The 14,212-nt window shown below is 48.9% G+C and overlaps 1 protein-coding gene across 2 annotated transcripts in view; it reads left to right on the forward strand.

Moving 5' to 3' along the window:
* The first annotated feature begins 7,693 nt into the window (after nucleotides 1-7,693).
* RARRES1 (retinoic acid receptor responder 1) overlaps nucleotides 7,694-14,212 on the forward strand; it is a 37,000-nt gene continuing 30,481 nt past the window's right edge. For both annotated transcript variants that reach the window (XM_021934717.2, XM_009201452.4), the window contains exon 1: nucleotides 7,694-8,243. In XM_021934717.2, the coding sequence (XP_021790409.1) occupies nucleotides 7,968-8,243 (276 nt within the window). In that variant the 5' untranslated portion in view covers nucleotides 7,694-7,967. The remainder of the gene's footprint in view (nucleotides 8,244-14,212) is intronic.

The raw sequence follows: 14,212 nt of genomic DNA on the forward strand, positions 1-14,212 counted from the left end.
TCTCTCTTCCCCTAACCATTGTTAGTCATTTCTGATTTGTCCTTCCAGAGACGGTCTGTGTGCACACCTTTCTAAATGCATATCTAGAAGGAAGAAGCTTCTGGTATCACCTTGGGTAGTCACACTCATGCACAAATAGGAGATGTTTTTATCTTTTCTAATAACTGATATCAACTTTGCTTTCCAAGCGCCTGTGTGAGTGCTTACACTGGTGAGTGCAGGGGCAAGGAGAGAGGAGAAAACAGTCTCAACTAAGGGTACCTTTGCAAAATACTCCATCCACCCCACTGACTCTGCTGTCTTCTCTGATGTGACTCTTAGCCACGATGTAGGTTAAAGCCTCTATCTCAGGGATTCCTTCTCCTTCCCCAGGGTCTTTTTTCCTCTCTCCCCCCGACCCTGCTCTGCCTCACAGCCTTAGAGAGGGCAGCAGGGCTTGTGGAGCTGAGAGATGATGCTCAAATGGGAACAGACAGTTGTCTAGCCTGGGAGCAGTCACTTCTGACCTGGGGCCAAGGCTTGGCCTGGCCCCTGTGGCTGACAAGGCACTACTGCCATGGCTGGGAGTTGCTGGTGAAGGGAAATGTCCCTTCTCCAGCTAGGTCATCCCAAAATTGGTGGACTCTGAAGATATGGTAGTCCCAATGCAGGTAGCAGCTGTGGTGTTCCCAGACTGTGTCTGGCTTCCACCACACCCGGCACAGTCTCCCCACTGCCTCCCACCTCCCACCCCAACTGCGAGGCAGCCTTAGATCTCTGTGTTTCCTGCCAATACTAACTGCCTCAGCAATCCATTAGGAATTTTCAACCAAAGTTACAAAACCACACTCGTGCTGGCTTTAACCACGAAACAGACTTACTGGTTCTTACAATAAAAAGTCTAGAGACAGGGCAGGCCTCAAATGGGTCACAGTCCAGTGGGTCAGTAACACCCCCAAGGGCCTGGTTTCTTTCCGAGCTTCATCTCTGCCTTCCACTGAGTCGACACCATCCTGAGCCCTCTTTCCTGAGGAGGCAAGATGGCACCACCAGCTTCTGGGGCACAGGCTTCCTCTCACACGCACGGCAGAGAACGGGAGTGCACACGCTCTCAGAAGAGCAAGACAACTTCCCTCCGAGACTCCACCAACCGCTTCTCCTGACTTACTTGCCCAAATAGGGTCCTGAGTCTATCCCTGAGCCCACCACAGTGACACTGTCTCTCTCCAGTCAGATCGCCAGAACGGGGTGTGTTCAGCAGCACTGGAGAGAGGTGAGCAAAGGCGAAAATCAGAGCAGCATTAGCAGGAAGCGGGGACAGCTGCTGGGAGGCCCCCCGCACACCTGTGTCCACATGCCCTCACCTGTTCTTGATGTATTCTCAGGGCTTGGCTAAGAAAACCTGGGGCCTGAGGTGCATGGGAACTGGTTCCTGGGCCTTCTTACATTCCACAAGCTGGGGTGGCCAAAGGTAGCCAGGATGGCAGTGTCACCATACCCTTCTTTCTCCACAGCCAACCACCCAGTCTCCTCATGCCCAGTCCTCTCATTTGCCGGAAAGACACATCCCAGGCCCTCTGGGAGGGGTTTGCTATAGACTGAATTGCGTCCCCCCCCAGTTCATTTGTTGAAGCCCTAACCTCCAATGTGATGATATTTGGAGGTGGGGCCTTTGGGAGGCGATCAAGGTTAGATGAAGTCTAACCATAATTCCTAATCCCATGATGGGATTAGCATCCTTGTAAGAAGAGACATGGAGGCTTGCTGCTTCCCTCTCTGCTGTGTGAGCACACCGTTCCAGGCCACGTCAGGAAGAGGGGCCTCAGCAGGAAGTGAATCAGCCGGCATCTTGATCTTGGACGTCCCAGCTTCCGATTCATAAGAAAACACATTTCCGTTGTTTAAGCCACCTAGTCTGAGGTATTTTGTTATGGCAGCCCGAGTTGGTTAAGACAAGGAAAATAAACAGCCAATGCCTCTCAGAGCCCTTTCTCTCTGCTCTCTGGCCTCTTTATGTAGTCAAGAGGATAGGAGGGGTGCAAGTACAGCTGTTCAGGGGCTGCTGGATACCTCTACCTAGCATAGGGCACAGGAGCCAGTGCTGCAATATGCTCAGTCAGAACTTAGGTATCTTGGCTCAAGACCTGGTCCCTATTTAAATAACAATACTTCCGAGATGAGCCATGCAGTGAGCTATGATAGCCACTGACACTATAGTATGCATCTGCTCAGCAGCTCCTTCCCTGGAAGTTTCAATGTGAGGAAACATGACTAGGTCCGAGGCAAGAAAGAGTGTGGCAAGGCAAGACTCAGAGAAAGGGAGACAAGCTGGAACTACACAACAAGCAAAGCAGGCTTGCTCTGGCTACGCGGAACCACAGAACTGGAAAGCTCCTGTGGTGGTCTTCCCTACCAGAGGAGAAACTGATTGAAGTGCACTCGGAAACTGCACCTCATTTATTTACTTATTTAGAACAGGTAACATACATTATACACACATGAAAAAAGCAACCACCACAAAAGACAGCCTATGGTGAAGAGTTTCTCTCTCAACCTCTATTGGCAATTCTTGTAAACCTTCGCAGAGACTGTTTTTGCATATTTCCACATCTATGTATGTTATTTTTTTCTTTTTAAACAAATAGCAGCATACTACTTGCCCTACTCTACACCTTGCTGTTAACATTATACCTTAGAGATGGTTCAGTATCACACACACCTCAATATACCTCTTCTTCATGACTGTACAATATTCCATTCTATGGAGGTACCATAATTATTCAACCATGAAACACAGGTGTTTTTCCAGCCCTTAACTCTTCATTACTAAAAAAAAAAAAAAAAAAAAAAAAATCTGTATTGGCGCCTATTGTGTGCCAGTCACTGTTCTAGGGAAGATAGAGAAGAAAATGAGACATTCAGTGTCACTGCCGTGGAGGAGTTTACAATCCATATGTGGAAATGAACATCCTTGCACATACTTCTTCATTTACATGTGTGAATGTGTTGTTAGTATAAACTCTCAAGGTGGAATTGCTGGGTCAAAGCCATGTGCATTTCTAATTTCAATAGATATTGCAAATAGTCCACCAAACAGGTCATGTCAATTTCCCCTCTCACAGTCTGTACTATCTTTTCATATGATTAAAAGTCATTATAGCTTTATATACCACTAGGTTTCTTAAACACAAAGTAAGTTCTCTAAAATGCTCATGATAAACTGAGCAATGACTAAGGAACTAGGGAACATGATATATCAGGACACCCTTGTGGGGACACATCTGCTTCTGTGCAGAGGCTACAGCAGACCTGCTGGCTGATACTTTCCTCCCCTCCCATGTGGCACAGTCTCCCAGCGGCCCCAGGCTGGGGGTGGGATATGATGACAGGTCTTTTGGAGAACGTGGTGAACAGTTAGCAACATCACTCCCGACACAGTACGTGGCAAGGAAGAACAATCTGTGAACACACAAAATCTGTCTATGAATTGAGAAAAAACAGGGATACCCATGACAGACCAAGGCCTGATTTCCCTCGTATTGAAAGAGCTTCTACAAATCAACCAGTAATCCAACAACCCCACAGGTAAGTGGGCAAAGAACATGGACAGTTCTTGCAAAGGAAATACTCTGTGTTCCAGAAAATCCCTGTTTATAAAATAAATACTATAATTAAATGTCTACATGTGTTCCTGATCAGCATCAATTTGCCCCCATTGTAACTGTTGTCACTATTTAAAATACCTAACCTCGGAAGAGCACCCAGAGCTCACACAGCAGCACTTGGTCTCCTTGTCTTTTCTGTCTTCCCTCTTGCTTATGACTTTCCATGATTCTCACTATCTCATAGGCAGGAACTGCACACATGCTGCACAGGCTGACTGTTGGACACTATCAGCCATTCCCACCCTTCCCCTCCTCGCCTCAGTGACAGAGGTGGCTACTTCCTTCCCACTAGGCATTATCCCTGCAGGGACCCCACTGGGGCTCTGCAGAGATTCCTGGATCCCTTTCTCTGAGTCTGCCCCTTCCACTTGGCATACTTTTGCTTCTGACCTGAGGCTCCTGTAGCTCTTCTGGGAGGGCTGTTCTTGTACTACTGCCCTTTTATGCCCACCTACAGAAAGACTGAAGTACCTGAGTTATCAACAAGGATGGCTCTTAGCCAGTGGCTGACAGGCATAGAAGAATGGAAGCCCAGATACCCTGCCTGGGGCAGGGACATCTCAGAGGCATCGTTTACAGTTGAGAGCTCCCCTTCAGGTCAGGCTGAACCTACCTGTCATATAAGTCATATAACTATCTGACATCCTTGCATGGCTATCCTTCTTCTAGCTCCTTACTGAATTCTTCTAGGAGCATTTCTTCTGTGAACAATCTTTGTTTCCAGGCCTGCTTCTAGGATACCCAATGTAAGACACAATCTTCTTCCTTAGTAACAAAATCCTGAGTTTTATTTTGGCATAGGGCCACCGTGAATAAAAACTACATTTCCCAGCTTCCTTTGCAACCAAGTTCTTGCCAATAAGATACAGGGCACAAGTGCCCTGTGAGACTTCTAGGAAATCCATAAAGGGAGCCCTGCTGATGGCTAGTGACCATTTTGGACCCTGAGGGCAAGGAATACACCCTTAGGATGTGGGAGCAGAGATCTGGAAAAGGTCTGGACCTCTAACAACCTCATGGATCTGCCAATACCAACCACAGATTGTCTACTACCCCACTTTTACCCTACAACTTCCTTTATGTGAGAGATAAGTTCCTCTCCTGTTTAAGCCAATGTCATTCGGGTGTTTGTTCCATACAGTTAAATTTAATCCTAGTTTACAGACCAGACCATTGACTCTGAAAAATGACAGATACTGTTTGCCAGCCTCCCTTGCAGCGAGGCTTTGCCAGTGTAACCCAGATCTGGCAGATTTGGTATAAAGGAAGGTCTCAGGAGAAGAAAGGTGTAGGCAGGAGGTTCTGGAAAAGATATTTCTTACTGATGCAAAAAACAAACAGGTGCATAATGTCCAGCTCTCTTTCCACTCTTTCCACTCTGGCAATCTATTCCCTGCTACCTGCTTTTGGCTGCAGCATGTGAAGATGTGCTGTCTGGAGCTGTGGCAGCCATTCTATAACCATGAAACTACAAGTCCATGGACAAAAAGCCAGCCAGCTGAGGATGGCTGTGCAGAAGGATGGAGAGAGCCTGGGTCTTTCAGAAACTCACTGAGATCTCCCACTCCAGACCAATAAATAGTCCACATTGTTTATCGGGTTTTCCATTACATACAGTTAAAAGCAACCTAACATACTCATGGGGGACAAAGCACTGAAGTAAAATGAGGAAAATTTAATCTTTATAAAACCTGGAGGTGATCATTCTCAAGTCTGCTACTATAACCTCTTGGAGGGTGCTACAGTTTGGGTGTTTTTGTACCCTCCAAAATTCATGATGAAACTCAATTCCCAATGCAAGAGTGTTGGGAGGTGGGGCCTAGAGTGAGGTGTTTAGGTCATAAGAGTGGGTTCTCTCCCGCTCTTCCAGCATGTGAGGATACAGTGTTCCTCCCCTTCAGAGGATGAAGCATGCAAAGCCCCACTTTGGAAGGGGAGCAGAGCTGAGCCCTCACCAGACCCCAAATCTGGTGGTGCCTGGATCTTGGACTTCCAACCTCCAGATATGTGAGAAATAGATATCTGTTTCTTATAAATTACCCAGTCTCAGGTATTCTATTATCATAGCACAAAACAAACTATGGGGAGATGACTGGGTTCTGGGAGGTGATTACCTGTGCTAGGCTGCCTCTGAGGACAAGAAACAGCAACTCCAGCTTCAAAGAAGTGAAATAATAAGAAATAGGCTCCAGGATCAGCTGATTCCTGTGTCCAACAATGCCATCAGGAACCCAGGGCCCTCCCCTGTCTCTGCTCTGCCACTCTTGAAATGGGCTTCATTCTCAGGCAGCCAGCAAGACGGGGGCATGCTTCTGGGCAGCACAGCCAGACCTAACTGGAGCCTATCAAGGGCCTGCACTTTCCCTCTTGGCTTCTCCCTCCAGATGGACTTTCTTGCTTTTCTTCAAACATGCCAGGTAGACTCCTGCCCCAGCCTCTGCATTTGTGTTCCCTCTGCCTACAGTGCTTTTGCATACATGTCCACCTGGCTCCCTCACCTCCTTCGCGTCCTCACCCAAGTATCACCTCCCCAGAGAGGCCTGCCCTGACCACACCTTTTATGATTAACCACCTCCCAACTCCCCACTTCTTTTTCTGGCTTAATTTTTCTTCCTGGCATGTAACTGCGTCCAACATAGGGCACATTCCCTCCGCCTCATTGACTGTCTGGGCCCCACTTGCCTAGAAGGTGTGCTCCAGGAAGGAAGAGATGTTTAAGATTGTTCACCCTCATTTCCCCAGGGTCTGGCAGAGTAGGTGTTTTACAATTATCTGCAGAAGGAAGGAAAGACAGACAAGGGACAGACAACAGCCAGAGGAAGAAGTGCAGTGAGACAGGATCTTGCCAGAGATGGCACCACGTCCATCAAGTCACAGGCTTTGCTCACCATGCAGAACTGGCACATGCCCACTCTCAACCACCCACTGGCAAGAAGGGATTTCCTTTAGTCCCACAACAGCACTGGGGTCCAGGTTTGGAGCAGGGGTAGACCGCTGAACAAAATGCAGGATGGAGAAATGGATGTTGGGAGTGTCTAGCAGTTCTCCTCTCTGAGCCCTAGTCCTCCAGGGCTTTTTCTCTTGTCTGTGGTTTAAAAACAATGGCTATCTCAGCCCTTCACTGCCAACTGTCTAAAAAGAGTTGCCGCCGGGCATGGTGGCTCACGCCTGTAATCCCAGCACTTTGGGAGGCCCAGGCGTGGGGATCACAAGGTCAGGAGTTTGAGACCAGCCTGACCAACATGGTGAAACCCCGTTTTTACTAAATATACAAAAATTAGCCGGGCATGGTGGCGGGCGCCCGTAATCCCAGCTACTCGGGAGGCTGAGGTAGGAGAATTGCTTGAACCTGGGAGGCGGAGGTTGCAGTGAGCCAAGATCGCGCCACTGCACTCCAGCCTGGGCGACAGAGCAAGACTCGGTCTCAAAAAAAAAAAAAAAAAAAAAAAAAAAGAGTTGCCAACACTTGCTGCCTCCATTCCCGGAAGCCCCATGCATGCCTCACCCCGCTGGAATCCGACCTCCACCCCCGGCCTTTAAATCTGTCTCGCACCGGGATTATCAATGTATCAATGACCTACTTGCTTCTGAGACCAATGGGACTCTCAGGCCTTATCTTACCCTGCCTTGCTGCCCACTCCTCCCTCCTCAACGCCTCTCCTCCTTGGCAGGACCTGCAGGTGCTCAGGCCCGTCCCCTGCCACTGGCTCCGTAGTCCCGGGCTCCCTGCTGGTGTCCACCTTCAGCCTCCTCTCCAGCCCCAGCCCTCTGGCGACTTCTCCCACTTCCACAGCGGCTATGCCATGAGGAGCCCCATCAATGCCCGCTGCGACATGCCCCTTTCTGCGCTGGTCCCCTTTCACCTGCTGGGAAATCACAGCCCTAAGGCTTGGAGAACCCAAGCAGTTTCCCTTAAAACCCCAGGGTTGCGAAACCGCAGGGGCAACGCCGAATCCCTGAGCTGGGCTAGGGGCGCGGCGCGAGGTAGCATGGGCGGGCCGCGATCCCTCGAGGGAGGCGTCCCCACTGTCCCTGCAACCCCGTCCCTCTCCCCTCGTGGCCTGGGCCAGAAACACCCGGCCCCTCGCCGCGGAGGCGACGCCGCATCCTGGCACCAAGCCGCGGCAGTGCGGAGGGGCAGAGAGAGCCCAAGGGCTGCAGGAAGCGTGGAAAGGGAGTGGCCCCACGGGGACCCGAGCTCGCTCCAGATATTCGCCCCGGGGGCGGAGGGGAGGGGCCCACCACGGCCTTATTTCCGCGAGCGCCGGCACCTCCCGCTCCGAGCCCGGGTCTGTCGGGTGCCGAGCCAACTTTCCCGCGTCCATGCAGCCCCGCCGGCAACCGCCGCCCGCTCCCCGGTCTGGGCCCGGGAACCCGCGCCCCACCGCCCCGCTGCTCGCGCTGCTACTGTTGCTAGCCCCGGTGGTGGCGCCCGCGGGGTCCAGGAGCGCCGAGGACCCTGCACAGCCTGAGGATGCGGGAGTCCCGCGCAGGCTCTTGCAGCAGGCGGCGCGCGCGGCGCTTCACTTCTTCAACTTCCGGGCCGGCTCGCCCAGCGCGTTGCGAGTGCTGGCCGAGGTGCAGGAGGGCCGCGCGTGGGTGAGTGCGGAGGGAGGCGCCGGGGCACGCGCCTGACTGTCCGCGCACGGCGCTGGACGGTGACACCTGGGTGCGCGCGCCTGCCCGCCCAGCGGCTGATCTGCCGGGGAAGGTGCGGTGCGCACGACGCCAGGGGAGATCCCAGCTGGGCGGCGCCCCGGAAGTGTCCCAGGGCGTGGAAGGGGCCCTTCGGTGCACAGCGTCCGCAGAAATCTGGCTCGCTCCTTCCAGCATTTATGAGGCCATAGGTTTTTCATAGGGCAGCGCTCTTGATTGCTTCTATACCTGGGAGAGTGATGCTTTGGGAAATTGAGGAACAGACTGAAAGGGCAAAATTTAATTTTGTCTGGAGGTACCCAGAGTTGGTTGCTATGGGGGCGCTTATTGTGCACGCGCCCTGCTAGTGACTGCAGCCAAAGTTTTGGGCGGGATTTCCAAAATCTAAGCCAGTAGCCATACCATACCGCGGACGGCTGTCTCTTGTTAATTGCAGGCCACCACGCTAGGGCTTCAGGGTAATGTGGTTAGAATTTACACGTAGGCCTGGGCAGAAACCTGCTAATGCTAGCGTCTGCTTTGATCTAATAGAAGTGAGTTAATCAGGGGTCAGTGTTCTATATGAACCGAATGAATGAGAACTTTGCAACCCTTTGGTTGGTTGCTGATTTCAAGGCATTGACTGTAGGTATTGTCTTGTGTGTGTGCAGCTACTTTGCGTTCTTCATCATATAGATTACAAAAGTTACAGAACTACGTTAAGTCTGTCCCAAAAGCAAAGTTGCTCCTTCTACAACCCCCAGATATTCCACAAGGCCTGCAGACACACGGCCTCAAAGAATCTGGAACTGAGTATCGCGTGTACTTAATAAATAGGTGGAGTTTTAAAGCATAGCAGCAGGATTTTCATTTAACAGTGCCAAACACCATTGGAAAGTTCTTCAAGAAGCTCAGCCTCGGTTCTTCAAAACTTATTCCTGCACCCAGCACGCCTATATTTATTGAATGATTAAATCAAATTGTTCCTAGAAAAAGGCAACCTGGCCAGGCGCGGTGGCTCACGCCTGTAATCCCAGCACTTTGGGAGGCCGAGGTGGGTGGATCACCTGAGGTCGGGAGTTCGAGACTAGCCTGACCAACATGGAGAAACCCTGTCTCTACTAAAAATACAAAATTAGCTGGGTGTGGTGGTGCATGCCTGTAATCCCAGCTACTTGGGAGGCTGAGGCAGGGGAATCGCTTCAACCTAGGAGGTGGAGGTTGCGGTAAGCCGAGATTGTGCCATTGCACTCCAGCCTGGGTAACAAGAACAAAACTCCCTCTCAAAATAAAATAAATAAAATAAAATAATAAAGAAAAAGGCAACCTGGCGGGGCAGGGTAGCTCATGCCTGTACTCCAAGCACTTTGGGAGGCCAAGGTGGGCAAATCGCTTGAACTCAGGAGTTGTAGACCAGTCTGGGTAACATGGCAAAACACTGTCTCTGCCAAAAATTAAAAAATTTAAAAATTTTTTAAAAATTAGCCGATGTGGTGGCGTGGGCCTGTGGTCCCAGCTACTCAGGAGACTGGGATGGGAGGATCGCTTGAGCCCAGGACCCCAGGACCTGGAGGTTGCAGTGAGCAGAGAATGCACCACTGCCCTCCAGCCTAGGCAACAGAGTGAGACCCTATGGGGAAAAAAAGAGAGAGAGAGAGAAAGAAAGAAAAAGAGAGAGGAAGGAAGGAGGGAGGGAGGGAAGGAAGGAAGGGAGGGAGGGAGGGAGGGAGGGAGGGGCAACTTATTCTTGTCACTTTTTTTATTTTTTTATTTTTATTTTTATTTTTTTTGAGACAGAGTCTCGCTCTGTTGCCCCGAGCTGGAGCGCAGTGGCACGATCTCGGCTCACTGCAACCTCCAACTATCAGGTTCAACCGATTCTCCTGCCTCAGCCTCCTGAGTAGCTGGGACTACAGGCACTTGCCACCATGCCCGGCTAATTTTTCTATTTTTACTAGAGACGGGGTTTCACCATGTTGGTCAGGCTGTTCTCGAACTCCTGACCTCATGATCTGCCCGCCTGGGCCTCCCAAAGTGCTGGGATTACTGGCATGAGCCACCGCGCCCGGCCATCTTGTCATCTGTCTTAACAATCCTTGCTGAGATACAAAAAAGTTCAGTTTTCCTTGTCCAACAGAGCAGTGAGATAATGGAGCTTGAGAACTTTCTATCAAGGTAGGAGAGTAGCCAATGCCCAGAGCCTAAAAAAGGGGCCTCTGAGGATTTGCTCCCTGGTTACCAGGGGCAGGATTCCCTACAGAAAACCAAGCTCACTCCGATTTCTAATGTACACCAGTTTTCAATCCCAGATATTTCTTTTTCCCCTTCCAAACCCATTTTAAAAAGGAATAATAGGCCGAGCGCGGTGGCTCACGCCTGTAATCTCAGACTTTGGGAGGCCGAGGTGAGCAGATTACAAGGTCAGGAGTTCAGAAACAGCCTGGCCAAGATGGTGAAACCCCTTCTCTACTAAAAATACCAAAAAAAAAAAAAAAAAAAATTAGCCGGGCATGGTGGCAGGCGCCTGTAATCCCAGCTACTCGGGAGGTTGAGATAGAGAATGCTTGAACCCCGGAGGCAGAGGTTGCAGTGAGCCACGATGGCGCCACTGCACTCCAGCCTGGGCGACAGAGCGAGACTCCATCTCAAAAAAATAAATAAATAAATAAAAATAACTTGCATTATTATGCACTTAGTCACCCCTTGAAAATCAAATAAGATACTTGACATCCTTCATAAAATAATCAAACTAGCTCTCAAAACCTGAGTGAATAAAGTAAAAATTCTCAGCCCCTGCATTGCTCCAATGAGGACGCAAGGGCTGGGAATTTTATATAAGTTATATAAATCTTAAAGAGGTCTTAAACATCATTTAGTCCAGTGGCTTTGGGGAAGGTTATTTAAGTCTTTTCTGCCTATTTCCCTGTTTGGAATGGAAATGATTCATGTTCTGCCAACGATGTCAGGTGGTCTGAAGAGTCATATAAGATGATATGAGTGCCAATTAGAAAGTATAAAAACGTGAGTTCAGGGGTAGTCTGTTCATCCATTAGCTATGTATTGAATGCTTACTCTGTGCCAGGAACTGGGCTAGTTAGTGAGGCCTGATTCACATTTAACATAGGGTCATTAGGAAGGCCTCTTTGAGATTCCTTCAGTTTTGAAGCACTCCGCTGCCTGAGTGAAGAGTGCAGACACGCCTACATGGAGCTTTCAGTGTAGTCATAAGAAATTCCTGCCTCCATTATAAGAGCAGTCATAGCATTGGGGAGAAATAAAACATGGGCCAGGTGCGGTGGCTCACGCCTATAATTCAGCACTTTGGGAGATTGAGGCAAGCAGATCACTTGAGGTCAGGAGTTTGAGACCAGCCTGGCCAACATGGTGAAACCCCATCTCTACTAAAAATACAAAAATTAGCCATGCATGGTGGTGCGTGTCTATAATCCCAGCTACACAGGAGGCTGAGGCATGAGAATCGCTTGAACCTGGGAGGCAGAGGTTGCAGTGAGCAAAGATCATGCCACTGCACTCCAGCCTGGGTGACAGAGCGAGAATCTGTCTCAAAAAAAAAAAAAGAAAAAAAGTGAACCACGATTGATCTCCAAACTCAGGTTTGCACTCTACCCAACCAGAGCATTGTTGGACTGAGTGTTCAGCTGCTGCACAATGTCTATCATCCATCCAGAACTGACCCTGAGGGGCGAGCAGGTAGCCAGGTAGGGGAGAGAAGTGTAGCTCATGGGTATCCCTCCCCATTCTAGGGGTCACTGCATTCCTTTGTAAGATGAGAAGCTGAGATGAAGTCAGGGTTTTTCAAACTAAGAGCTCACTAGGGTTATAAAGTCAATTTAGTGTGGGATCCGTTTTTTGTTTTTTTTTTTAAACGAAATGGTATAGACTACAAACGATTAGAATGCATTGCAAAAGCGAGGGTAAGTAGTGTCTCCAAATGTGTTTCAGATATATATGTATGACCTAGGTCATAATGAAAAACGCAGTTCTTGCTGTGGGTTGCAGCTTTAAAAAGTTTTGAAAGCCTTTAGACTAAATGATGTTTAAGACCTCTTCTCGCTCTGAAATTCTTTGATTCCGTGAGCTGTTGGCACGTCATCTTTCATTTTAAAAACACTGTTGCCCTCTGGTGGTGAAATGCAGCAATAGCTACGGTAGTAAATTCAAGGAAGAACTAAGTGCTAGCTGGAGTCGGGTGGAGTGGAGTGGAGTAAGTGTTTTGTTTTGTTGCTAATTGTAGGCGAAATCACAGACCACGATTTGTGTTCCCTCACTGACCTCACCTGATGCCTCTCTTACCTGGCCTTACACTACCTTTCCATAACCAGAGGCTTTTATTTTTCTAATATTACATGGCATAGGCTCAGGACCCACAGTTGGAGTGGTGGGAGATTTTGGATCGTGCTGAGCGATCTTATGCTTCCCAGGGATGCCTGGATCATCCCCACAATGTTTGCCCTGCTCCTGACTATTCTAGGCTGTCCCTTACTTGGAGACAAGTCTCCTCTTGCCACTCAGCAAGTTTTGGGACCACTGGTTCTGCATGCAGCATTTGGTGAGAGGTCGGCCTTTTACTAACATTTTGAGAGACTAGCCGAAATCTTCAAGTGCACACACTCCATAAGAAAGTCAACCCATTCTGGAATCCGCTGCTGTTTAGGAGTTGGCCACTTAAACAAAACACCCTCTGACCAGGTCAAGACCAGTTGTTGGAAACATACTTTAAACAGTTGATCGAAGCGTATGGGGAGAGGGGAGTTATGCCCATATCTTAATTGCTTTGATTTAAAATAAAATCTGAAAGTGTACATTTATCATCTATCTTTTGATATAGGGCCAAGGCCATTTAATTGGAGCTCCTTGCAGTCTGCATTAGTCATTTCTTCCATTGTTATAAAGGAATATCTGAGGTTGGGTAATTTATAAAGAAAAGAGCTTTGATTGGCTCATGGTTTTGCAGGCTCCACAGGAAGTGTGGTGCTGGCATCTGCTTCTGGTGAGGCCTCAAGGAGCTTACAATCATGGCGGAGGGCAACAGGGAGCCAGCATGTCACATAGCAAGAACGGGAGCAAGAGAGCAAGCGGGGAGCTGCCACATACTTGAACAACCAGATCTCAGAGCAAGCATTCACGTATCACCAGGGGATGGTGTTAAACCCTTCATAAGGGACCCACCTCCATAATCCAGTCACCTCCCACCAGGGCCCCCTCATCTACAAATTGGGAAGCACATTTCAACATGAGATTTGAAGAGGACAGACATCCAAACCATATCACAGTCTTTCTAGCAAGAAAACACACCCATGGGGAATCGTTTGTGGTTTGCATTTTTGTTATAGTGGAATGAGCGTGCAAAGAATACACTGAACAATCCTCTGCTTTTGCTTTTTCTTGCCTAATCTCGGCTTATTGACACCAATTCAACAGCTAAATTTCTAAAGCATTTAACTTGATTTCATGGACACTACGTCTTTGTTTGTACCCGCTCTTCACCAGTTTACATAATATTTACTTATATAATTAGGTACTAAGTACATCTAATATATGCAAGTTTGGGAGCAAAGCAGCTGGCTTTGGGTAAGCGTCAGGCTGGGCCCATACAGGCCACTAGGCAGGAGCCCATGCTCTGGGGTTCAGGCCACCGTGGGTCTGACAGCAAGCATGGAGCCCTGTCCTCTAGGCCACAAGGCAGTTAGGAGAGCACTTACTCTACTAAGAAAAACTTTATTCCTTTGTGACTTCTCAATCTATAAAGCACGTTACTACAACATAATTTATCTAAGTACTGCTCTTGAGGTCTCTCTCTCTCCATTAATGTCAATAATTCAGAGGTGATCATTCAGAAGACTAGGAAAGCAAGACATTAAATAGTCCATAGAAACAAAAACTGGAGAACTAAAAAGGCTGCAATGAACATA

Source organism: Papio anubis, chromosome 2, assembly GCF_008728515.1.
Source record: "Papio anubis isolate 15944 chromosome 2, Panubis1.0, whole genome shotgun sequence".
Lineage (NCBI taxonomy): Eukaryota > Metazoa > Chordata > Mammalia > Primates > Cercopithecidae > Papio > Papio anubis.